This window comes from Lampetra fluviatilis, chromosome 39, assembly GCF_964198595.1.
Source record: "Lampetra fluviatilis chromosome 39, kcLamFluv1.1, whole genome shotgun sequence".
NCBI classification, from domain to species: Eukaryota; Metazoa; Chordata; class Hyperoartia; order Petromyzontiformes; family Petromyzontidae; genus Lampetra; species Lampetra fluviatilis.
The window spans coordinates 2941399-2966764 of NC_136313.1; the positions used below are offsets into that span (position 1 = coordinate 2941399).

The 25366-nt window shown below is 46.3% G+C and overlaps 1 protein-coding gene across 1 annotated transcript in view; it reads right to left on the minus strand.

Annotated features, from left to right (window-relative positions):
• Positions 1-25366, minus strand: part of LOC144945860 (tropomodulin-1-like) — a 33314-nt gene that overhangs the window by 3091 nt on the left and 4857 nt on the right. Inside the window, exons 2-9 of the mRNA XM_078874454.1 lie at positions 14844-15141; positions 13655-13811; positions 8550-8669; positions 8270-8359; positions 7523-7653; positions 5410-5517; positions 3495-3638; positions 1178-1322 (exon numbers count right to left, since the gene is read on the minus strand). Coding sequence (XP_078730580.1) covers positions 1178-1322; positions 3495-3638; positions 5410-5517; positions 7523-7653; positions 8270-8359; positions 8550-8669; positions 13655-13811; positions 14844-14969 — 1021 coding nt within the window. The 5' untranslated portion in view covers positions 14970-15141. The remainder of the gene's footprint in view (positions 1-1177; positions 1323-3494; positions 3639-5409; positions 5518-7522; positions 7654-8269; positions 8360-8549; positions 8670-13654; positions 13812-14843; positions 15142-25366) is intronic.

Sequence of the window (25366 nt, forward strand, 5' to 3'; positions counted from 1 at the left end):
TCGTTTTACAATTCGATGCGTTTACCCAGGTAGGCGATATTACAGCTGCAGGCTTGGCGTGCGTGCGAGCGACGCACCTAATACGGTACACATTCACAAAGGAAAATACACAGGCGAACGCTTCATCTGAAAGGCCATTCTGCGTAGCCAAGTGTTGGTTCCGAAGCTCAAGGCTTGAACAGGACAACGTGGAGTGGGTGTGCGTTTGTCACGGGGGCGAGTGGAGAAGAGAAGAGCTTCCAGTTGAATAAACACAACATGCGAGAATTCGCCACCACCACTGCGAGAGCTAACACTCGGGACGTCTCGCCTCGTGGAAGAGACGGTGAAATGCGGTGGTTCTCAACCGCTCCAGTATGGTGCCCCCCCCCCCCACCTCCACTCCACCTCCCCAATTGCTCTCCGATTCAAGACCACTTGACTGGGGTGACCGCCATGGGGTTGAGAACTGCGAGTGGAAGTGTGGGCATCAAAGCTGAAAAGTGCACGAAGAAGCGCGGGAGTGGAGCATGTTCGGAATGACATGGGTGGGAAGAGGGATGCGTCGGAGTTGAGGATGTAAACTAGTGAAGGGCATCAGTTTGAAGTGAAGATGGAACGATCAGTAAAGGAAACATTTGAGGAATGCAAACTGTTATGGCCTGGTCATATCAGAAGAATGGTGATGTCCATGAAATAGTAATCTAGCAAAATAAATGGCACACGTGAGTTGAAATCAACAGAGGCAGAGGACAACTGAAAAAAAGATGGAGTGGAGGATGAGGAATGACGTAGAAAGAGCAACAGATGGGATACCACGATGATCGACAACAGTGAGAGACTACTGCTGCTGCTGTGGAATGCTTGTAGACCCAGATAAACTATTTAGAAACTATTTTATTTACCAGGTAAAGCTCAAAAGCGACCTGGCACATATGATAGCTCAACCAAGTGGCTTATCATGTGGGAATTTCTGCATGTGGAGGAAAAACCGGAGGACCCGGAGAAAAATCCAGCCGACCATGGGGGGGAACACGCAAACTCAAAATGTACAGCAGGCATCAGGGTCGGGATCGAACCCACGACCTCCTGCATACCGGCGAAGAGAGATAACATCTCGCCACCACAAAGGGACTGGATGGGGAGGATTGATTGAGTCGACTTATCGACATTCTGCGATGGGAGCGTGGCGTCTCACCCAGGTCGTTGTTCTTGGTGATGGCCATGGAGGCACGCGTGCGTGGGCCCTGCTGCATGAAGTGGTAGCCAAACTTCAGCAGGGTCTGGTTTCCCTCCAGCATCTCGGCGATCCGCATCTCCACCTGGTTGCCCAGCTGCTGCCGCTGAAAATGTCAACAATGAAGCCCGAACAAACCTCGTCAGCCCTTCTCTGAGTTTTTGTTTAGTTTTTTTTCCTTTCCCTTCCAATTGCGTAGCAGCGAAACCCTTCGTGATGGACAATGGCCCACGGAAGCGGATATCGCAGGAGCTACCTCTGCGAACCCTGAAAGTGACCTCTGGTCCATTCACACGAGAGGTCAACACTTTCGCAGCTGCTCTGCGTAAGAGGGCAACGTTCGTTGCACGACGATCAAACCGCACTTTTTTGTTATTCTCACAGCTGGGATTTAGGCAAATTAAGTGCAGGCCCAAATTGAATGTGAGACAGTCAATTCTCCACGCCTGAGAATTCAAGGGCAAATGCCTGGATTTTAACCCCCAATCTCGGCGATGGCAGATCAGCGCTTTGAACCATAAACCGTTTTATCGTTTATTTTTTATAATGACACTCGTACAGGGCGATCCATTTATAGATGCCCCGCTAAATTAATCGGGAGAAATTATACAGAAAGCTAAATATCACATCCAAGCCTCTACACGCGCCGCACCGATCTCAACACTCGTATTAACTCTTGTAACATTCTTCTTGGTTCTTTCGGTAAAGTCACGTAGAAGGGAAATAATAAAATAATAAAAATAAAACATTATAAAATAATTCTCACGACGTTTCGGCCACAACGCAAGCAGCCGTCCTCAGGTGAAGAACAGGTCTGTCGGGAAGACACAAGTCTTATTATGTTTTATTTTTATTATTTTATTATTTCCCTTCTACGTGACTTTACCGAAAGAACCAAGAAGATGAATCCCTGCAGTCACGAAAGCTTCAAATCGAAATCTTGTAACATTCTCCCCATGCACTTGGTCCAACATAGCCAGTGTGATTCACTCACAACACGCAATGACGCGTACACTGCCCAGGGTCACTGCTGTACTGCGGTTTTGTCACGTACACGGTGTTTGATATGGCTCCAAATGTAAGGTCACGTCAGGTGAACGCACACAGACCATGTAATTTTCCCACCTCTGCCAATACAACTCCTAAATGTCTCCTGTAACCAATCGCGCTCTGCACACGACAGGGTCGTTAGGAACCAGCGGACTATCTGATTTGTATTTTTGTTACTTTGTCCACAGAATGTCAGTGTAGCGATTCCATCTGTATAAGTTGTTTAATTTCTATATTATTATTATTTTTACAACGGTCTTTGTGAGAGCTTGGAAGACTCCATCAGTTTCCAATAAATCAAATGCCTTTTCATAGTCTACAAAGGTGAACTGTAATGGCGCTCCATACCCTCTCGTCTCTTCCGGAGTGTGACTGATACTAACGTTGTAATGGACTGTGTGCCGCATGTATAGGGGAAATTCGTTTTTTTTTTAAAGGACAAGTTTTACGATACCACGAAAAGCAGGTTGAAGAAAAATGGAGAAAAATGCCAAAAAAGGGGAGATACGCAAAACTGTCTAAAACCATTAGCGCGAAACTGGGGAAATCCATGAGATGACTTTTAAATGAACTGCACAAATTATTCATCACATGGCAAGGAAAGAGAATTAATAAACGCAGAGCTGGAATTCAGCTGAACTGACACGCCACATTTAACATTATGGGGTTTGTATTAATTGGTCACCAATCTGAGACCATCAACTCAGTACACTTTAAGAACGGATTTAATCGCGAGTGGCTAAAATCCAGATTCGAACCCAGCACCACAGCAGACCCAGCTCACTACCCAGGGCTCGCTGAACCTCCTGACAAAGTCCAAAATCCATAATTATTAAGAAATTTTCAGATTAACTCTAAACTCTCAAATATGTGGTTGCTCTTGGGGTCAGAATTGCACGTAAAAACCATCACGTAAAATTTAACGTCGCACTTACTTTGGGCTATATTACAGCTATGGATGATTCACAGATTGCTTTGCAAGGCACGTTACAAACATTACTCTGACGTGGCAGAGCGGGTGGGAAAGAAAGTGCTGCCCTCAATTGTGTGGACCAGGCCACCTGAATGGATCTCTGTAACATCCACTCCTTTGGGCCTTTCTCTTACTTGCGATGTGCAAATGGGGTCAAATTGAGGAAAATATTACAGCATATATTAGTTGAAATGGTTTCCGGAAGAGGACTCGCTTAGGTGACGGCTGGAGTCACGAACGAACGCTCCTCCCCACCTGGTTGTCGATCTTCAGCTCAGTGAGGCTGTCGTTGTCCTTGAGAGACTGGACGATGGCCAAGATGCCGGCGCCCGTCATGAAGTTGGACTCCAGATTGAGGCTCTTGAGGGAGCGGTTCACTGCGAGCGCCTCGGCGAGGGCCTGGCACGGAGAAGGGGCGAAGGGGTCACTCGCTCACTTCTAGCAGAAAGAGCACAGTCGCAGCCAGCCCTGAGGTAGCCACACACACACACAGCCCATCCTGCTACACGCCTTGCCCTAGCACATTCATACCCTTTTTCCACTGGTGCATCCGAGCCAAGCCAGCGCTGCGTCACCACGATACAGATGGTTTTCCACTGTCTATTTGCCGTGCCGATCGCAGAAACCAAACCATTGTGGAGTAAAACCTTGGATTGCGAGCATAATTCGTTCCGGAAACGTGTTTGTAATCCAAAGCACTCGTATATCAAAGCACTCGTATATCAGTTGTGATCACGTGACGCTCGGCAGACAAAGCTTCTACACGTACTACTCGTATTGCAAGACCTCGCTCGTTTATCAAATGAATATTTATTTATAAAATCTGCTCGTCTTGCAAAACACTCGCAGGCCAAGTTACTCGCAATCCAAAGTTTGACTGTACTATGGTCCTCCCGTGACGTTTAAATTTGGGTCGGGCTAGGGGTGGGGATAATGAGACACTCATTACGTGTGACTTCAGTCAGTGCACTGTGAGGACAGCGTAACCTTCGGGGTGCCACGGTGGCGAGATGTTAACTACCTCGCCTGGTATACAGGAGGTCGTGGGTTTGATCCCAACCCTGTCGCCTGTATTTTTGGGAGTTTGCATGTTTTCCCCGTGGTCACGTGGATCTTTTCCCGGGTTCTCCGGTTTTTCCCTCCACATCTACAAACGTGCATCTAGAGTATTTGGCTGACGTAAATGTCCACATGATAAGCCACTTATCGTGAAGCTATCATTTGTGACCAGGTCTCTTCTGAAAAAGAGCTATATGGCTTAGTGGGCCTTACCTTGGTGAAATTAAAAAAAATAGTTCAAATAGTTTTTAGTTGTATCATCTAACGTGTCTCGACTTGTTAATTGCGTGACGTCAGTGGCACGGCTCTGCTTCCGCAGTGGAAAAAAAACCTGGTGCCTACCAAGCCACCACTGGGCAGGCTCGACATGACCCCAGCATGGCTTGGTTGTGCAGTGGAAACGAGGTATTTGAGATACTCAACTCTCGACTATCTGGGTTAATGAGGGGGGGGGAGGGAAAGAAAGGTCCAGATAAACCAACACACGAACAACTCAAACATATGCAAACTAGACAATACAATGTATTTATTTATGGCCTTTGTATAACGAATTTCAAATACTTAGAATGGGATCATTATTATTCTTGGTTCTTTCGGTAAAGTCATGTACATAGAATTTTTAAAATACAAATTTCAAATAATAAATAGAAAAATAATAAAAGCAACAAACTACAATTAAAAAAAATTGTCAAATTAAATTAAAAATTAAAATTCATTGAAAATAATCAAAGCAAAAAACCCTCATTCTAAGCGACAATGCATAAATCAGATTACTCACAGAAAATCATCGCACATTGGAGGGAAAAAATATACAAATTTGAGTTTTAAGTGAATTGTTGAAATTACACTTTAACGATTTCTTGCAGACATTTGCAGTTATTTCGAGTCAATGACCGCAACGAGTGAGCAGCAATTAATAAGCAAGGCTAATCCACAACCAAGGCACGCTGCCATTGTATAATCGAGTTAACTGTCGCAGTGCTAGACATAAAACCTTTTTTTTCATAACAGCATGGAATCTTTTCAAAGTACTTTAATGCAGGAGTCAACAGGGAACGAGCATTAACGTCGACGCAACGTTCATGGGTCGATGAGTGTGGAGGGCACTTACGAACGCCACCGGGTCATTGCTTTTTGTGGCCACGATGCTGAACTTTTTGACGTGGGTGTTGTCTTTCAGGGCCTCTGCGTACTCTTTCAGCACGTGCACCGGGATATTCTGCAAAGGGAGACACGCGGGCCAGAGTGACGATCGGGCGAGCGCTTTCGTTTTAAATTTCGATTTAAAGCTTTCGTGACTGCAGGGATTCATCTTCTTGGTTCTTTCGGTAAAGTCACGTAGAAGGGAAATAATAAAATAATATTAATATATTTCGATTTAAAGCTTTTGTGACTGCAGGGATTCATCTTCTTGGTTCTTTCGGTAAAGTCACGTAGAAGGGAAATAATAAAATAATAAAAATAATATTTTTTTAATTATATTATATTATTATGTTTTATTTTTATTATTTTATTATTTCCCTTCTACGTGACTTTACCGAAAGAACCAAGAAAATATAAATATAAAACAATAAAAATTCTCACGACGTAAGGACTCAAGAAAATTTCTAATTTTCTTGCTGTGGATTTCACACCTGATGATGATTGCTTGTGTTGCAGTCGAAACGTCGTGAGAATTTTTATTATTTTATATTTGTATTATTATTTCCCTTCTACGTGACTTTACCGAAAGAACCAAGAAGATGAATCCCTGCAGTCACGAAAGCTTTAAATCGAAATATATTTATATTATTTTATTATTTCCCTTCTATGTGACTTTACCGAAAGAACCAAGAATACGCTTTCGTTTTGTTCGCTCGCCACCTCGCGTCAAACCGCAGGAGCCTGACGGGAGGCGGCTCTGCACTCCGCGCTTGACGGCGAACGCAGAAAGGACAACGACGCGGCACGGAAATCCCACCGGCGCGTCAACGTGGCGCGAGAGAAAATCTTATACAGCGCAAGTGCAGCGTGGATTTAATACAGCGTCTTTAACGTGACTGCGTCCCAAGACGCTTGTACACAACCGTGGGCATTTTTTTTCTTGTTTTATAAAGAGAGGCAGTCAGTCCTTGGCAGATGGACAATAAAGAAAGTCTTGAGCCTGCAACAGGCAGGAAGTCGACATCACTCAAGGCTGGGAAGAGGAGAATCTCAGACAATGAGGGCAGCAGGGGAGAACAGGTCAACACTCACTGGGCGAACGCTGGCCGGGGACAGAAAAACTACAATTGCCGAGAGGGTTGTGTGGTGCTGAGTAGAGCGAGATGAGTTGGGAGCGGTAGGTAGGTAGGAGGCGAGTCTATGGGATGAGTCCTTACCATAAATAGTGGTTGTAATAAACCGAAAATGGGATGGTGGAATGAACTCAGAAGATCTGGAGGAGGGGCACTTGATGCAGGTGGCAAGAGGTCACAAAGTAAACAATCGGGGGGGAGACCCACGCCTAGCAGTGGCACGTCACCGGCTCGCGGAGAGAGACAGAGAGACGGCGTGTCAAGCTGGCCTCGTGATGAGCTTTCCGACGGACGTTTATGTGGCGAGATGTTAACTACGTCGCCTGCTATGCAGAAGATCATGGGTTCGATCCCGACCCTCACGCCTGTATATTTGGAGTTTGCATATTCTCTCTCCCCGTAGTTGCCTGTATTTTTCTCCGGGTCCTCCGGTTTTCCCCTCAACAATGCATTTAGAGTATTTGGCTGCTATACATTTCCTCCGTGATAAGCCACTTTATTGAGCTATCACTTCTGAAAAAATTAACCCGTATAAACAAAGTTTTTCACTATAAATCCTTTATATGCGTGGCATCGGTCTCTCGTCCTCTGGCTTGAGATGGCTGCCACCTATGGGTCAGATGATTGCCTGCCACCATTAAGCAATTAGTAACTAAATATTTAAAAAAAATTCCTAAAATGTTCAAAATTTAGGGAAAAAAAATTCACGAAAATAAATTGTCACGCACAACGAGTCTGTGTGCAAAATGTCAGCTCGATCGGATCACGGGAAGTGGGTTAAAAAACGACCGAAAGATTTGCACGGTCGTAAGCGCGCAAACAAGCAAGCAAGTGAACTTAATATAAAGGATTTAAAAAGAGCTATACAGAATCTCAGTGGGGGCCTTACCCGGTAAAGCATGTGAAATAGTTTTTAGTTCAGTTGTTCAGGACGTGTGCCCTGCTCACCTGGATATTGTTGAGGTTGATCTCGTCCACGCTGGAGTCGTTGCTCTTCACCTTTTCGAGGGTGGTGTCTACGTCGGTGGGGTTTGGGGGTTCGTCCGGGACCGACTTGTACTCGTCTGGTTTAACCACACCTGTGAACGCGGGGCAGGTGTGTGAGCAACCGATTTGAGAAAACACTTTTGCGATGCGGTGGAAAAAAATGTGATCATGATGATGATGAAAGTCGCACTTTGAGACCAAAATTTGAGTTATATTAAATTATCTTTACAGGAGCTATCACCACCCACCCCCTCCCCTAACCCCTCCATCCCGCTACAGGCTTACAGAAGGGCTAATACATTTAGAATTTCTTATTAGCATGGTTAGCTACGTACGGTTCGAAATAATTTCAACATACATATATTAATGTTTTCAATCGTATTTGGAATTCAACGCATGCGGCGTCATACTCCAAAAGTGGCAAATTCTAAAATATTACCGCAGATTAATCAATTGGAGTAACACCTAGCAACCGTTGCCCCCACCCCCCACCTACTGGCAGACTAACGTCTGCTCGCACCAGCTTGTAGGCTGGTGCCGAGTCACCGTGTGCCGCACAGAGACAGCTGCCGTTCGGGGATCCCCTAGGCTTACAAGAAAACTGCGCTTGGAGACGTTTCACTGGGTTGCGGTCGCAACATGAATACAAGTACTAGTAGTTTATTTTAATAACACCGGTGGTGGGGGAGGGGTGTGCTGTTCACTCACTGTTGAGGCCCTCCTTGTTGACGATGGTGCTGCTCCCGAGGGCCTCATAGTACTGCTTGTTACTCATCAGCGTGTACATCCCCAGGATGGCTGCACGCAGCACACACAGCACGCGCAGCACACACGTTAGTTTCCAGCACGCTAAAGCGGCCCATGGATGGATGAAACAGAGCCATGGACAGGCCTGTGAGCACCAGTCTAAATTTTAGTCAAAGTATTCTATTTACTGTGCACAGTCGACTACATTTTTGACAACGGTGGCCGAGCTCACGCAGCAAACCTGCAATGTCACAGATCTCGGCCTCCGAGGCGCTTGAGAGGGCCTCCTCCAGTTCTGGCTCCAGCGTGACCTGGTCGTCGAGCGGGTGGTAGGGCTTATCCGGCGCAATGTACGCCTTGCCTGGGTCGGGTACACACGCACACGCATAGGACGGTGGTCACAGTGGCACGCACACATGACGTATTTTAGTTCAGCCAGCTACCGGAACACGGAAAGGGGGGTGAGCTTTTAGCTCGCTTGGAGATGTGCCCGACACAGCTGGTAAGATAATGAGACCGCACACTGACATGTTTGGTTCCTGCCTATGCTGATATTTCCTTGACCAAGATGGAACGCAATAAACATAAATACTTCTATCGTATTCATATGTTTTATCACGGTTGCTGAGAAAAGGCCCAAAGGCCCAAAATATCAATCAACCAGCCATAAACCGTCACACTGAGGGTGGAATAGATAAGAGATAATACGTTTCTTGAATTGAACAAGGTATTATGAAAAGTTGGGAAAAAAGACGATGGAAGGGAGTTCCAAAGTCGAGCAGAGTGAGAAAAAACGCGGAAAAAAGCACATTCAGAAACGTACGTTTAGAGTATTTGGCTGCAATAAATGTCCACTTGATAAGCCACTTCGTTGGACTATCATTTGTGGCCAGGTCACTTGACTTGGTTAAAAAAAAAAAATTTTGAATTAGTTAAAATAGAAAGATAAATATTCTTGGTTCTTTCGGTAAAGTCACGCAGAATGAAACAATACAATTCTCACGACGTTTCGATTGCAACACAAGCAACCATCATCAGGTGTGAAAACCACAGCAAGAAAATGTTCTTGCTGTGGTTTTTATTATTTTCTTATTTCCCTTCTGCGTGACTTTACCGAAAGAACCAAGAACATGAATCCCTGCAGTCACGAAAGCTTTAAATAGAAAGATAAATGTTGTGACCTGCAGTGTGATGGTTGAAGATAGTAAGGGTGAAATTTAAGAGTGAGTCTGGAAGACCGAGTCCTCAATGTGGAAGAAGGAGGAGTGCGATCTTCATGATTTTTAAACGGCAAGTGATCCCTGACATGCACCGAGCAGTGTGATGAAGTATGGTCAAACGACCCACATGACTGACACTGTTTGGAGAGGTCTTCCTCCAGCAATGGATTGACATAGGGCTGTAAATTATTATTCCGATAAATTATTTTGTCCCCCAGAATTGTGGATTTGAGAATTCTGTGCAGGTCGCCAACATTCCGTAAGGCAGAGAACCAACTCCATGTTACTGTCGGTTACAATAATTTATAACTCAACCACATGCCACAAAAATGCATGTACATTTTTTTTCTTAAAACTACACAACTCTATTTAAAGCTTTCGTGACTGCAGGGATTCATCTTCTTGGTTCTTTCGGTAAAGTCAAGTAGAAGGGAAAGAACCAAGAAGATACACAACTCTATTAATTATAAACTATGACACTGCCTTAAAAGGAACTATATTTACATATAATAGCCAAGAGTTTGGGCACTGCCCTTCTTCATATCACACAGAAAGGCCAGAGAGATGGGAGTGAATAGTAGTTAAGAGACTCCACTGTACACCATGGGGCCCCAATACAATATATACTTCAAGAAGAGTGCCTGAGGAATGAATGAGAATGTGGTAAAGAATCGATTCTTGAATCGTGAGATTAAATCGCAACAACGTTTTGGGGTTAAGCATTCCAATAAATAAAAAAACATAATAAAAAATTATAAATAAAACACAATGGGTCCAGGAAACTATTAAATTAAAATGCCTCCTAGAAGAAAAGAAAAAAAAACAGTTATTAGTAACGCTGCACGATCATGGCATATATAAAGATGAATGATGGATACGGGGGTGACATTTAAACCGCCGAGTCTAAATAAGGGCCATGTAGAGAAGGCACCACCCCCACCCAACCCTGGCAGGCGACGTCAGGCGCGGTTCACGAGCGTTGCAGACCGATCGCGGCAAAGAGACACGGAGCCTAACATGGGTGCGTTTCCAGTGTCCTGACGACAGATCAAACCCCATCAACCTCGGGCATTTCACCGCACACGGCACCACACCGGTGACATGCATCAGGCCGCGGTAGATTAAGGCTCGTGCCAAGCAGAATGAACAACACGTTCGCACTGGCAGCCGCCGCTGTCAGCGCAGGGATGTTTCCTCGCAAACACTGTACAGGGGCGACCCATTGACGGATGCCCCAGTTACGTGAAATAATCCTGCTGACATGTCATGGCATTTGAATTGATCATGATGATAATGAAACTATTTGCAACGCGGGCAAATTTTCGCCAAACGGACAAACGGTCGTCCGATCGCCAACTGGGGCATTGTGGGAATAACGTATGCAGTTTGCACTCATGCAACGAATATCACACGCACAGTGACATATATAAGTCATTAAAATGGTGCACGCCACCACCGCCTCTTAGATGGATATCGTGAAGGGCGAGGGCTTTTCCGTGTCTGACAGAGGAAGGAAGGGAGGTGGGTAGCATGCATGGAGATTCACGGAGCCATGTCTCTCGCACAAAGATAAAAAAAAGATCCCCCGTATAGCCTTAACAGACTGTAGGGGCAAGTGCTGTTAGCGAGCACCTATGAAGGCCGGAACGGTACACGAACGAGGGGGTGGGTGGCCAGCACCACGCCCGACCGCCTTTGTCTCCCCAGTGGCGATATTTACACCCCGCACCAGGTACTCATTTAAGGCTGAGTCGACCTAGAGGAGGTCCAGGACCGGTTCAGATAATCGTCACTGGTGTTAGCCGTGAGCGGGAATCGAACCCGGGTCGCCAGGTTCATAGCGCAGCGCGCTAACCGCTACACTACCGCTCCCCATGTCTCTCGCACACGCGCACACGCGCAGACGCACGTGGCCTCTATCCCAGGAGAAGTGTGGCCATGCGCCACGGCCTAAGGAAATTGATTCGCAGATTGCATCGCAAATCCTGTGACACGGAGTCACTTAAAAATGTAAAGCAAAGCGGAGCAAGCAGCGGAGGGACTGAGGGGGCTGTCTTACGTACAGGTTTCCATGCTTCGCAGCCCTCAATCACTCATTATAATTGTATATTTTTCCCCTTTTAATGTAGTGGGATATCTATAAGTGGATACCACTATATATGGAAGCCATTGTGCACACTGATTATAGATGCACTGCACTGCACACTATCAACCCACTGCCGGATGAGCCTCCCCACACCACGTGGGTCGTAGGGGTTATTTGACCATACTTCACCACCATGGTCAGTACGGGTCAGTGAACGCGGTGGGGTGGGGGAGGGGCATAGACGTGAGAGAACACGAGAGTGCAGTACAACGGATTTTGCCGCACTACCCTCTGCTGCCCACCGCGTTGCCCCGCAGTCATTATGGCAGAGGTCGCAACCGGGTACCCGATACCCGTACCCTACCCGATACCCGGCTACCCGTACCTGGCCGGGTACGGGTAGCCGTTTGCGACCCTGGTGCGGCCGGGTACGAGTACGGGTAGGCCGTGAGTCACTGGTGAGTAACCGTTTGTCACTCATTTCGGGTAGGGTACGGGTAGGGAACGGGTACCCGTACCCAGCCGGGTACGGGTACGGGTACCCATTTGCGACCCTGGTGCGGCCGGGTATGGGTACGGGTAAGGAATCGAAACCCGTTTGCGACCTCTGCATTATGGCAACCTATTTGTACACGGCGGTCACCCATCCTAGCGTTGTCCGGGCTCAACCCTGCCTAGCTGCCAAGATTTGATGGTCGCATTCCGGGTGATTTGAACGGTCAGTAACTCCAAACACTCCACAACTAAAACCAGATACGCATTAACGCCGATTTACAAACTGCCCGTCAAGAGCTCCAGCCAGCAGTAAATGTTATCTCTTCGGGGAGGGGAGGGAAAAAAAACGGCTTGTTGATCATTTGAAGCACTGTACGGTAAATATTATCACTAATAGACTGCAGAAAACCACTTGGTCGGCCGGTTGGAAGCACGCCAAGAATGCGCGAGAAATGCGGCGGTGACCAAGAAAGGCGTTCGGGCGTTCTGGTCACAACAGAGGAGGAGGCTCCAAAGCTGAATGAAAACGGCGATTCAAAACAAGGTCATTTGTAACGCGACATTGCGGCTCCCGGCACGTTGGTGGAAGCAAGTTTCCCCAAGTGCCATGTGGCACGCACGAATCGTCCTCGAGCTCGCGCCTTTCATTCGTGCAGCCGTCGCGTACGTCCGCAAACGACGAAGTCACGCCAAGTGCAAGAGATAAGTGTGATTCTGCGAGCACGCCTTGTTGAAGCGCAGTTCTGGTATAAGCAACACGAGTCAGACTCGCCCCCCACCGAAGGAATGTGGAACGTACACCGCTGGCGCAGGGCTATAAACAGGAGATGAACTCCGCCTCAATGCTCAGGCAATCACTTCCACCTTTGAAAGTAAAAGCACCAGAAAACAACATTCATGACCAATGAGCCGAAACACATTGCACTGGCCTGCGGGAAGAAACACGCAACGATCGGTGATGAAGTCACACACACGCGGTTAAACTAAAATTACGTTGAATTACACTGGTCAACAACAAAAAATTCAGGCCTGGACTTTTGCAGCTGTTCTAGACTAATTTCAGGGTGCTGATTCCAAATATGATCTCAGATTTGCTCTATCACATCTCATTTTTATGCTATCGGCATACCCCATTTTCATTGATTTTACCCAAAATTGTTGCGAGTCAGTGACTGCTTTAGTGTTAAAATATGGTGCTGTATTTTTAGGATAGAGTGTTTATAATATCATTTTATGTAGATATCCACATTTATTTAATATTTTTCTTCTGCAGTTTTTATTGAAAATGCAATATTTGATATCTCAAAAACCTGATGTGATAGACAAAAACTGATGCCAGATTTGGAATCAGCACCCCAAAATTACATTAAAACCGTTGGAATACCTTATGCCATAAAAAGTGTGTTGACCAGTGTTATATTTACAAAAATGTTTTTTCAATTTCCCTTCATGAATGATAAACCTTTCCGTTGCATATGTCACAACGGGTGATGCTCAAGTGAATATAAAAACCCCAGGGTGTGGGTGAAGCGGAGAACGAGCTACCTTTCTTCTCTCCGGTGAAGGGCACCAGATCTTCCTTGTCCTCCACCTCCTTGGCCTCCTTCTCCAGGTGCGCGAGGAGATTGTCCCGCTTGAACGGCCCCGTCGGATCCTTCTTGGTCTGGTCTTTCTGTCGCATGCCGGCGGGCAGGCCTACGTTCTGAAGGCGCGCGTTTCCCAAGCGCGGTAAATCAATTAACAGACGCACACACAACACGACCGGCATTGGGCCAAACGTCCCGAAGCTGAAGACACCTGAAAAACTACTCGGTCGGGATTATACACCGCAATCATCCCCCCCACACACACACACATACTACTGCAAACACTTTGCAGGACCCTCCTGAAAAGGAGTCTTGAGACTCGGTGAGGCCTTGCTGGATAAATGAGCGCAAGAATAAAAACGAGGTTTACACAGCCACAGAGTTACTTCTGGGGTTGTGCAACTCGGAAGAGCGTGGACGTTCAAGATCCTCGTGACGGCATTGGCAAGAGCAGGCCCTTGTGTGCTGGCCTCGGGGTTAAAGGATTTAACCGGCAGATTCACACAAGCCGGGACTAAACCGTCGCCATCATCAGCTCCTTTGGGCGGACAATGACTCCGTCTGCGGGCCAAGAGCTGCCAAGTCACCTTGTGCCCGCAGTGACAGCTGCCACTGGGGGTGCCCTTTCAAATGTGTGGAGATGAGGCGCAATCTTCTTGGTTCTTTCGGTAAAGTCACGTAGAAGGGAAATAATGAAATAATAATAAAACGCTGTCTTCCCGACAGACCTGTTCTTCACCTGAGGACGGCTGCTTGCGTTGTGGCCGAAACGTCGCGAGAATTGTAATTTATTATGTAATATTTTTATTATTTTATTATTTCCCTTCTACGTGACTTTACCGAAAGAACCAAGAAGATGAATCCCTGCAGTCACGAAAGCTTTAAATCGAAAAATGAGGCGCAATGTTAAGTCGCTTGTCTTCCGTAAAGCGCTGTGGAGATGCCCCGGCGTAGTAGGCGCTACTTCAAAACCAAATCATTGTTATTTTTATTATTTATTTGGTATATGAGTCGTGGGGGTCAGGAGCCCGGGGGTGGGGGGGGGGGAGCCCGGGGTGGGTGGAGCACGGGGGGGGGGGTTCCCGGGGTGGGGGGGGGAGCACGGGGCGGGGGGTGGCGGGGGGGGGGGGGCCTGAGAGGGTCGTCACCTCCGGGTCCATCTCCTCGAGCTCGTCCGTGAGCCGCTGGAGCTCGTCCTCCGTGAGGTCCCCGAGCAGCTGGTCCTCGTCCACGTCGCGGTACTTGTCCATGTTCTTGAGCAGCGACGTCGCCATGGTGACTCCGGGTACCACTACCACCGCTACGGCAACTCCTCCTCACGGCGAGCGAGCGACAGGCCGGCCGGTGACCGGAACCAGAAATACAGAGACGGCCTGCCGGTCACGTCTCTACCGCCCTCGGCCACGCAAAGGGGAAGGGGCGGTGGAGGCAACCGCCGGGGGTGCTCTGTTGGAGAGGCAAAAAGAGATGCGAGAAAGTGAATTAATGAGCAAGTTAGTTAATGAGCAAGGTCGAGCTTGGTTTCCTCCAGACCCTTGCCAAAAGCCTTCGTTAAACTCTGAACAATTATTACTTCAGCGCAAAGCACCATTTCGGCCAATAGTTGAGATCCTGTTGTTGTGTCTGGAACGCAGCACCCAATTCAACGGAGAGCAGCAGCCGGGGTGATTTTTGATCCAGCACCGACGGATTCACTCCAATAATTCGGTCGCTCACCGGCAGCCAGTGACCTACGTATAACTCGTCTATCGCTTCGCCCATAGTGACCGTTGTGATGGATTTTAATCAATTATTCCACCACCTCTGTTGAGGACTCAGCCTACCAGACCGACTGTTCCATTCTCACTTCGACCCCACGCTGCTCGAATGTTGGATTCCATCCCATCATCTCGTGTCCTGAGTCCTTATAACCATGATCAATTCAAGAAATGTTGCACCTTCGATACGGACGTAAGATTATTCCAGAGTTGCGTGGTGTTGGCGTGAGAGGCGTGTTGGCAGTGTGTGGTGCGTGTTGGCTATGTGTGGTGTAGCGGTAGCGTATTGGTCATGGGTGTCTAAAACCTGGATTCAAAACCCAGGATCTCAGCAGTGCTGGTTTGGCACTCCGACCTCTGAGCCACCTAGCCACCTCGACAGCCTGAAGCAATTTAATGTCTTGGTAATTCTACACGCGGGGTGGGGGAGGGGCAGCTTGTGAGCAGATAGCAGATGGCTGCGAAAAAAATAACATCGCACACGGGTCACTGCAGAACTCAGAGCTGCAAGATTGGGTACAATATTGCGGGCTTGTGTAATTGGGCCAACCGTTGTGGCAAGTGCTGTTAGCGAGCGCCTATGTTTGCCGTACATCGAGGTGCCATAACATGGCTTGCCAGAAGGCAGTGCAACAAACGCAGACAAATATCGCCCGTCCCTTCTGTGCGAGCTTGAGTGTGTCCCCCAGACAAGTGTGCGTTTTGAACAGGTACTCCGAATTTCCTCCCACATGTAAAACACTCCCATTAATTGGCTGAAAATATGTTTAATATATAGAGGACTGCAGAGCTGGGGCAATTGTTGGTGCAGGCTCACAGCCTGGCTGCCTGCCAGCTGGTCTGTGGTTCCTCAGTGATTGTTAGATAATACTTTTTTTATTAAACGGATTAATCACATTTCATTGACCCAAATCAGATAGTAACCTGTCTCCCTTAGTTCAGTGGCCAAATCTCTTGGAAAAGAGCTTTCATTCCACTTTCCCGACAACGCTCACATGTGGTACTGCTTGTATCCATTTTCAATAATAAATCACCCTTCACTATTCTTTCGTGGTTTTTGTACGGCGAGATACCGCTGCACTCCGAGTGTCGCCCAATGCAATAATGCCTATTCAAATCATTTCACATCAGTTGCAGCTCAACAATACAGCACTGCAAAAAAACAGAGTGGTAAACACACCGATTAAAGCTTTCGTAACTGCAGGGATTCATCTTCTTGGTTCTTTCGGTAAAGTCACGTACAAGGGAAGTAATAAAATAATAAAAATAAAACATTACAAAATAATTCTCACGACGTTTCGGCCACAATGCAAGCAGCCGTCCTCAGGTGGAGAACAGGTCTGTCGAGAAGACAGCGTCTGTCTTCTCTATCTTCTCGACAGACCTGTTCTCCACCTGAGGACGGCTGCTTGCGTTGTGGCCGAAACGTCGTGAGAATTATTTTATTGTTTTATTTTATTATTTATTCTATTATTTATTATATTTTATTATTTCCATTCTACGTGACTTTACCGAAAGAACCAAGAAGGTAAACACACCGATGTTTTGGAAACGACACGTTGTTAAACCAGGGTACTGTTTGTTGCTCGCCACTTGGTATTTTTGGGGCTTTGGACCTGTGCTCAGCAACTGCGTTTTAAAATAAAAAATACGAACAAAAGCCAATTCGGGCTGTCACAACAGCGGCAATCAAAAAAAGCGAAATAAATAATCCGTATTTGCTGTGCATTCCTGGAAGACCTCAACTTGCGCGGTACAATGTTTTTAAACAAAAATTGGCCGAACCCTTGGGTTGGGTCCCATCCACCGTTGCAGTGAGGGCACTTCAAACGAGAAGCCACCTGGCCCAGGAGACGGGTAAACAGGCCGAGAACGCCAGCAACGTGCCAGCAACGTGCCACACACCCTGCACCTGCTGCTCCGGTGGACTCCGCTAAGTCTCCCCCGCTTGGCTGGGAACGTTGCTTTTCGTTTGTGTGTGCAGCAGAGAGCCTTGGACGTGATGTGCATTGGAGATTTCGCGCATTTGCTGAACATGGCACTCGATGGTGGTAAAGGCGCAGCCCCGCAAATGCTCGCTCACGTCAATGCTGGCGGAAAGGCCTCGACTAGAGGGGGATCGAGAGAGCCCCCCCGCGACCCCACCTCTCAAGGGTGTTTGGCCTACTCTTCCATGTTGGCAAGATATCTTGATGGAGGTTGGAGTACCCCCTACAGTTTACCTCACCTCACACGATCTGCCAATAGACTGTGGTGGGCACATTTATACCGCTGGGTGGATAGTATACGGGGGAGGGGGCAGAGGATGGAGAGGGACTTAAACAATATTGCTCATTGTAAATACTCCCGTGCTAGGAGATCAAATTGAACTGGCGACCTCTGAAGTTAGACTCTTGGGAGCTTACCGTCACGTACAGCAGAGAAGTAAAAACGAACCGATGATTCTTAAGCCTGGCATGCAGGCCCCAAATAGTGTCCGCGAGAACCAACATCGATCTATTCACACGCGTCGTATGTCATGGGTTCAAATGACCCTTTTAGCCACTAGTGGCCACTATACTACCCCAAAAAAACAACTTACATTGCATTTAACTTGTGATAGTTGGCGCGTAAAGGGAGGCTTTCACAGCATACATGTGGCCACGTGATTACGTGGCATTTAACCCAAGAATCAATTACGAGTTTCTTTATTTGAATCGTGACCTTAACTCACGGACAATTCATCAAAACGCCAGAGGGTGGAGAGGTAAATGGTTACAACTTCGACTTAACTTACAGCAGTGGCATTCTCTTTACAATCAATTCCACTTGACCTACAAAGTAACAGTTGAACTTTTCACGCCGATTACCTAAACGCGTGCCGACTGAAGCAGCAGCCCAGCAGGATATTTGCGAATGGATCATCATCATCAGACATGGATCAATCCACTGCTGGACGAAGGCCTCCCCAAGCCGTCATTGTCCCGCGATGCAATAATCCACCCGGCAAGAATTGATTTCATTGCTCCATCTCGGCAGTGGACTTATTCTCGCATGTGTTATTTTCCTTGGCTTTCCCTCCGTTGTTATTATTAATGACAATCATCAATACTCACTTTGGAGCGACGTGTCCTGCCCAAGCCCACATGCTTTTACTGTATTAAAAGTGTTGATGTTATTAAACCGAGTGTACAGCCTCTAAATCAGCGGTCCCCAACATTTTTGGCACCAGGGACCGGTTTCGTGGAAGACAATTTTTTCACGGACCGGGGGAGGGAGGGGGGGTTCATCATTGGGTCTTTCCCCCTTTTAAAAGAAGCTCTCCAGCGACGTTTGTTCTTTACTCACCGTGGCTACTAGGGGTTAGCGGCTTGTGGGCTCACCAACACTGTGACTGAGACAAGTGCGCAGTGCGGGAGAGAGGCGCGGACGGAAGTGGTAAACAATACAATAACGGGCGGGCCAGGCGCGGACTCACCGCTCTCACCTCCTGCTGTGCGGCCCTGCTCCTAACAGGCCACGCGGACCGGTACCGGTCTGCGGCCCGGGGGTTGGGAAACGCTGCAAGTCTAAACCATGCATTGCTCCCTCCGTCTCCCATGTTGATTGCATCTTCTCCCCGCTTCTTTGCACCCATTCCAGTTGTTGTTCTATACTTTTCTTTAATGACCACGGTGTTTCTGACCCATGTGTCGGGCAGGTAAACAGCAAGAAAAAGCATTTGCTTGAGGCACACTGGTGCGTTACTATTGTTTATTACCAAGGAGAACAAAATAAAACAAAATGAAAGGAGTGGGCGAGAGCGCGTTTGAGTGCTTTTGGAAAGATGAATGTGCACACGACCTGATTGTATCACTCCGTCTCCATGGATGACATCCACTCGGGCACGTTCCTTCCCTTTGTTGAACAGATAAGACTGATGAAAAACGTTTCTAAAGCTGTACCATAGGTGGACCCAATGTAAAAAGCAACACTTCTAAAGTTCAAGAGACTTATCAGAGCTGAACATGCACTCATGTATTATGCATGTACAGTGCTAGTTATATTCATCCAGAAAACATAGCTCAGATGTCTGAGATGTCACAGCTGAGCTCATGCTGACAGCTACTGGTGGCGATTCTGGATTGTTACAGATAGCATTGACATCACATTGCCAAGACGCAATGAGTGACCAATCTTTATACCGAAGGTTATCAATGAAGAGGTTCAACATGTCCTTACGAAGAGCAGAACGCCGCACAGATGGCGAGTTTTACGCTCGTATTAATCCTATCCCATGGGCGACAGGCACTGAGATAAGCGGATTTTTTCACATGTGATAAAAAAAATTACTCCATGTAACATATTGACATGACATGAAATGTCGGTACGTTAGAGGGAGTAAAACTAAAGGGAGTAAACATTACGCACTTATTACACACAACGTGCTTGCCACAAATTAACCACAATCCCTTGCTGATCTCGTCAAAGAGCATAAACCATCACGCGAACTCCGGTCATCCTCGCAGTGGATTTTGGCGAGCCATCGAAGACGGTCACTGCATCGCGCGCTTTCAGATGCGCTTCAGCGGTGGTCTGGAACATTCTTCCTTCTAATATTCGGAAGCCATTGGAGCTATGCACTTTTAAATCTCGATTGAAAACAAATTTCTTAAAAAATGCATTATTGTGTTTTGTTTGTTGTCCTTCCCTGCACCTCCGATTAGCGCGGTTGACTACGTACGGTACAAAATAGGTGCAACATACGTACAGTACATAGAAATATTTCTTGCAAAGGAAAACAGATTAGAGTGCAAGCGGGTACTAGCAAGTCACGCACATTGGGTGAATCTTTTTCGAAATAATCAATGTGCATTTTGCAAGTAACCATTCAGACAAGAAAAAACTAATTTCTATGGATCATGTTACCTGGATTCTTCTATCCTTTTACAAAACTGTTCTCAACTTAAAAAACTCAAAGAATGAAACGACTGGTAATAGAGGTAAGAGAGCTTTAATAAGAGAACTTTAATACATTTGGTTGAAGTGTTTTTTTTTCCCTAGACCAAAGGTCGCAGGCCATACCTAGCTCATCATCTGGTTCTGACAGATCAGAATGAGCCCCCACTTGACATTGCACGACAATACATTTTCAAGTAATCGGCGCGACTGACAGACTGACGAAGTAAGTGTCTTATCATGGAGATGGAGTCTTGCTTCACGGCTCGGCTATGCAGGGCCTACAGAGTTCAACGTGGCTGTTGTCCATGCAAAAAATAAATTAATGGAGGGCCATAACTGACATTCAGGTGCCACAACTCTTAGTTTTTCTCCCAAAAGTGTTGTGTAATTTTTCCCCCAATGTTATCCCGGTTGTGCTATCGGCAGCAGTACAACGCTTCGTGTGAGAGAACGGCTCAAGGAAGTGTATATCACAGAATGACCTACAATACCCCTTCAAGTAACCACTGATCCACACAGCAGGGGGCAGCAGCTTCTCATCCGCAGTGCCTGTGCAGTAATATTGGTTGCATAACAGTGAAACTGATATTTCGTGGAAAGTTAGCCAAATTAAGCGCAGAACAAAATTTCATGTGATGGGATTTTTTGTTTGTCATTGGTGACCGGGCTCAGACAATAAACTCACTTGACTTCAACTTAAGAACTCTGTTTAACCATAGGCAGCTGCCGGAATTAAAAATCCTCGATCTTGGCGGCGCCACCTCAGTGCCTCCGTGCCACTTGGCCAACTCATCTTTGAGAATTTGAGTTATTTTCGAAACGTGACTGACCATAATTTTGAACATTGGGGTGTTTGCCACAAGGTTCAGCAGTCTCTGGGCACTGAGCTGGAACCACTGAGATCCCTACGTTCGATTCCAAATTTGTAGCCACCTGTGATAAAGCACACACTCTGACCTCCGAGCCTCTCGGCTACCTCAAGTGCCACAATGTTAGTGCTGTACAGATGGTGCAACAAGGTGGGGTCCAGCCTACGAAGCGCTCTCACGGCGATACGGTTACAGCCCGCACCTGTCCGTGGCACGGGGTAACGGAATGTTCACGCCGTCTGCCACACAAGGGGCGGTCAAACAAGTCCTGATGCGGAGGGTTGCCTGCGTTGTTTTAGCCGAGCACTGCCTTGGCAAGCCAGCCATGCGTGGACCGCGAGAATTTAACACTTGCTTTGACGGCCACGGGCTTCATACGGATTCCGCGACGAGTTGCGAGTTCAGCTTCGGAAACACAGTGCCCTCCGCTAAATGGTTTACTTACCGCTGAATAGGCAGTTGCATACGTTCGGCAAGTTTACAGTAACAAAAATATTATCTCACTTTGAAGGTACTTAGGGGCCGTTCAAAAATGACGTCACGCGATTTTGGACGATTTTTGTTTTGACCCCCCCCCCGCCCCCCTTAGTCACACGGCGTCACAAAAAGTCAGACCACCCTCAAATATGACGTCACAAAGCTCTGCCCCCCCCCTCCCCCAAAAATAAAACATGCTTCAAATCGCTTTAAACTATTGTCATTGTAGTGCGTATTTAATTTGGTGCTGCACTCTTATTAAAAAGTCTATTTAATTAAGTAGAACGTGTTGTCTATATTTATTTAAAGTTGCGCATTTTTAAGTGACGTCACATTTCTCAACCCCCCCCCTCCCCCGTCGTCACACATCGTCACAAATGTCTGACCCCCCCACCCCCCCTAGGTGCGTGACGTCATTTATAGACGGCCCCTTATCTGTAGTTTTAGAAATCATGGATTATTTATTGAATAAATCAATGGTGTGACACACATGCAAAAAATGCACTATCACAATTGCGGAGTGAATTCAAAATTGGTGTGCGTACATCCAATACCGTAGTATTTCTTATAGCGTTTCTCCCTTATCAAGAAACGTGGAAAAATCACTTTCTATCCGACTTACGGTCCTAATTAACTAGAAAGCCACTTTAAATCATGCAACTGCTCCCCTTAAACCATTCAGTCCCAGCCAAAGCAGTAAGATTTACTCATAGCTTTTAAAAATACTTGGTGTGGTTTAATGCAAGTGTGCGTACTTGAATGTGGGAACAGCAGCACGATGTGATACACTTAAATCACCCGGATGACACCACCGTGATGCCAGCAAGAGTGTTTGCCCGCGATTGACGGTAACAGCTGATCATTATTACGGACTTCAGTGTCCATATAAAATACCATGCTGTCTGCCACACGGGCGAGATATATGATACTCTTAGTTCTTTCGGTAAAGTCACGTAGGTAAAAAAATAAAATTAAAATTTATTTTAAAAAATGGCATTTGTATTTTTATTTTATTTTATTATTATTTTTTATAATTTTTTTATTTTTTTTATTAATTTTAATTTCATTTTTTACCTACGTGACTTTACCGAAAGAACTAAGAGTATGAATCCTTGCAGTCACGAAAGCTTCAAATCTAGAACGAGATATATTAGTCCGCGCCGGGATTTATTTTGATTCTGTGAGCACCGTTTGTTTTACTTATTACGTTCAGGTCTTGTGAAGGATGGTAGGGGAGGGGGTACAACCTTACAGGAGGTCCCCCAACCCAAAAAAAAAAGAAACCGCAAAAAAGTTCTCAGCCAATTTCAATATTTCATTGCTGACGAATAGTTTGAGCTGTTCTTTTTATCAAATATTTTAAAAAATACAAAAGCACACGCCTGCTAAATATTCCAACATTGGGTACAACCCAGGCACTTGTAAAGTCACTCCCTTTGACAATGGTGATGGAGAATGGGAAGAGATTGGGGGCTCTCACCAGCCAAAAATACCAACCGGGGCCCCAAACTCTACTTGACAGGTCTTCTCGCAGTCACTTGTGATTGTGGCCAGTGTGGCTATTTATAGTGGGCCGTACAGTTCACTTCCATTGGATCGTTGGCATTCAGATGATTCACAATTTAGTTAAGTAGTACTCAATTGTACACTATGATTACGAAGTGGAGGAGTGGTACAGTGCTAAATGCAATGCACTATGGACAAAGCAACCTGAATTACATTTCCAGCCATGGCTAACATAAATGGCAAGTCATATTTCAACCGGTCCTGGGACGCCAAACACTGGTTGAGGATTGACCCAGCCCATCATCACTCCGGAATCATAAAACAAGTACCATTTTTAAACAAGTACCACATTGTGGGGAATCCAACAGCGGCTGTCCTATGGGCAGACTCGCCCCCATCAGAGGAATGTGGAATTTCCACCACTGGATCAAGGCTCTAAACAGGAGGATGAGCACAACATCAACGCTAATTTGAGCACAAAGTCACTTTGACCGACTCTAAGTTAGCAGGTATGTTTAGAATGGTGGTAGTGCAGAAAACATTCTAACCAGTCATTGGCAAATATTGTCATGAATATCTTTTTTAAATAATGTTTTAGATATCAACATCATGTTACATTAGAGTCATCTTTTTTAAGGATTATAATGTAGCAGCTGTTTGGTACTTAAGCATTCGTACCCGTTCTGGGAAATACAACACTCGCTCTATTCACGCCACACTAATGAAAAGGCACCGATGAAAGTTGGACACAGAACAACAATTCGCGCTTACAGCATTACCCTGAGCTACAGTGAGAGCACACAAAGGTCCGGATCTCTGACACAAAGGCATCAGTGTAACGCATGAAGCAACTTCGAGCTCCGCTTTTTGTGTCGTTTGTAAGTTCCGTGAATAATATTTCGTTTCTCATCCCACTCCTGGCACAGATTGCCACAACGGAGGAAATGCATTAATACTGACTGATTTAATTATAAATAGCAGAGTCTGATTTAAACACCACGAACGGTAGGGACAGTGAGTCAGCTCGAATTTTTTTCAACAGGGCCAATGTCAGAAATAGCGTTGCCACCTGTTCTGGTTTTCCCAGGACGTCCTCCTTTTGAGGTGACCCTACTGGCTAGTAGATGTTGATGACATCGCCTGGTATGCAGGAGGTCGTGGGTTCGATCCCGACCCTGACGACGCCTGCTGCTGCTGCTGTATATTTGGAGTTTGAGTCTCTTTCTCTCTCTCTCTCCGTAGTTTGCACAAAGTCACTTTAAGATGTTTTCTCTTCTGGTATCGTGAGATATTCTTCTTCACTCACAGAATGTCCTTCTTGTTTGTATTTCAGGAGGTGGAACTCACAGCCAGAGCAGCGCAATAAAGTTTGCTGTTTAAGAATTCTGGTTGTGTCAGAACGGGGCTTCTCAAAATCCCCACGTTAAATCTCAGTAACCACATTTAACGATTGAATCATGAGCGCCATCGTGGAGACTGTAACAGCATAATATGCCTTCTTCACATTATATCTGTGCCTCCACGTAAAAAAAATAAAAGCACTTTACACATCACATCAGCCACAAAAGCTCCCCGTGGGATGTGTAAAAGTACTGTTATTTATTAGGTGGAGGGACCGATATGTGAAGGTGTATTGTCTGCTTATCGTTATGTTAAACCCTGATCCCATGCGAGCTTTCACAGGGAAGGAAAAAATTTGACAACTGAGCAGTGATGAACTCAACATTTGTAACAGAAAAAGCAAGTTTCCCGATATCAGTCACCAATTTGGTGCCACCCATTTAGTAGGTACGCAAAAATCTGTCAAAACTTGACCCCTCCCCCCCTCCCTGTACGCACGCGGACTTTTTACCGCCCACCCCCCCCCCCCCGAATCCTATAGAACGGCCGATACTTAATCCACCCAGAAACAATCAAGGATGAATAATATTAACGTGTTTAAGCAAACAGATAGTCCACCGCCGGACTATCTAACTCATTTGAAGGCCAATGTAGACAAATTATTATCGAGGCTTCACCCCCCCCCCCCCCGTTTCCTATGCGTACATTGCAGAGGTGTGGACTCGAGTCATGTGACTTGGACTCGAGTCAGACTCGAGTCATGAATTTGATGACTTGCGACTCGACTTGGACTTGCATAAC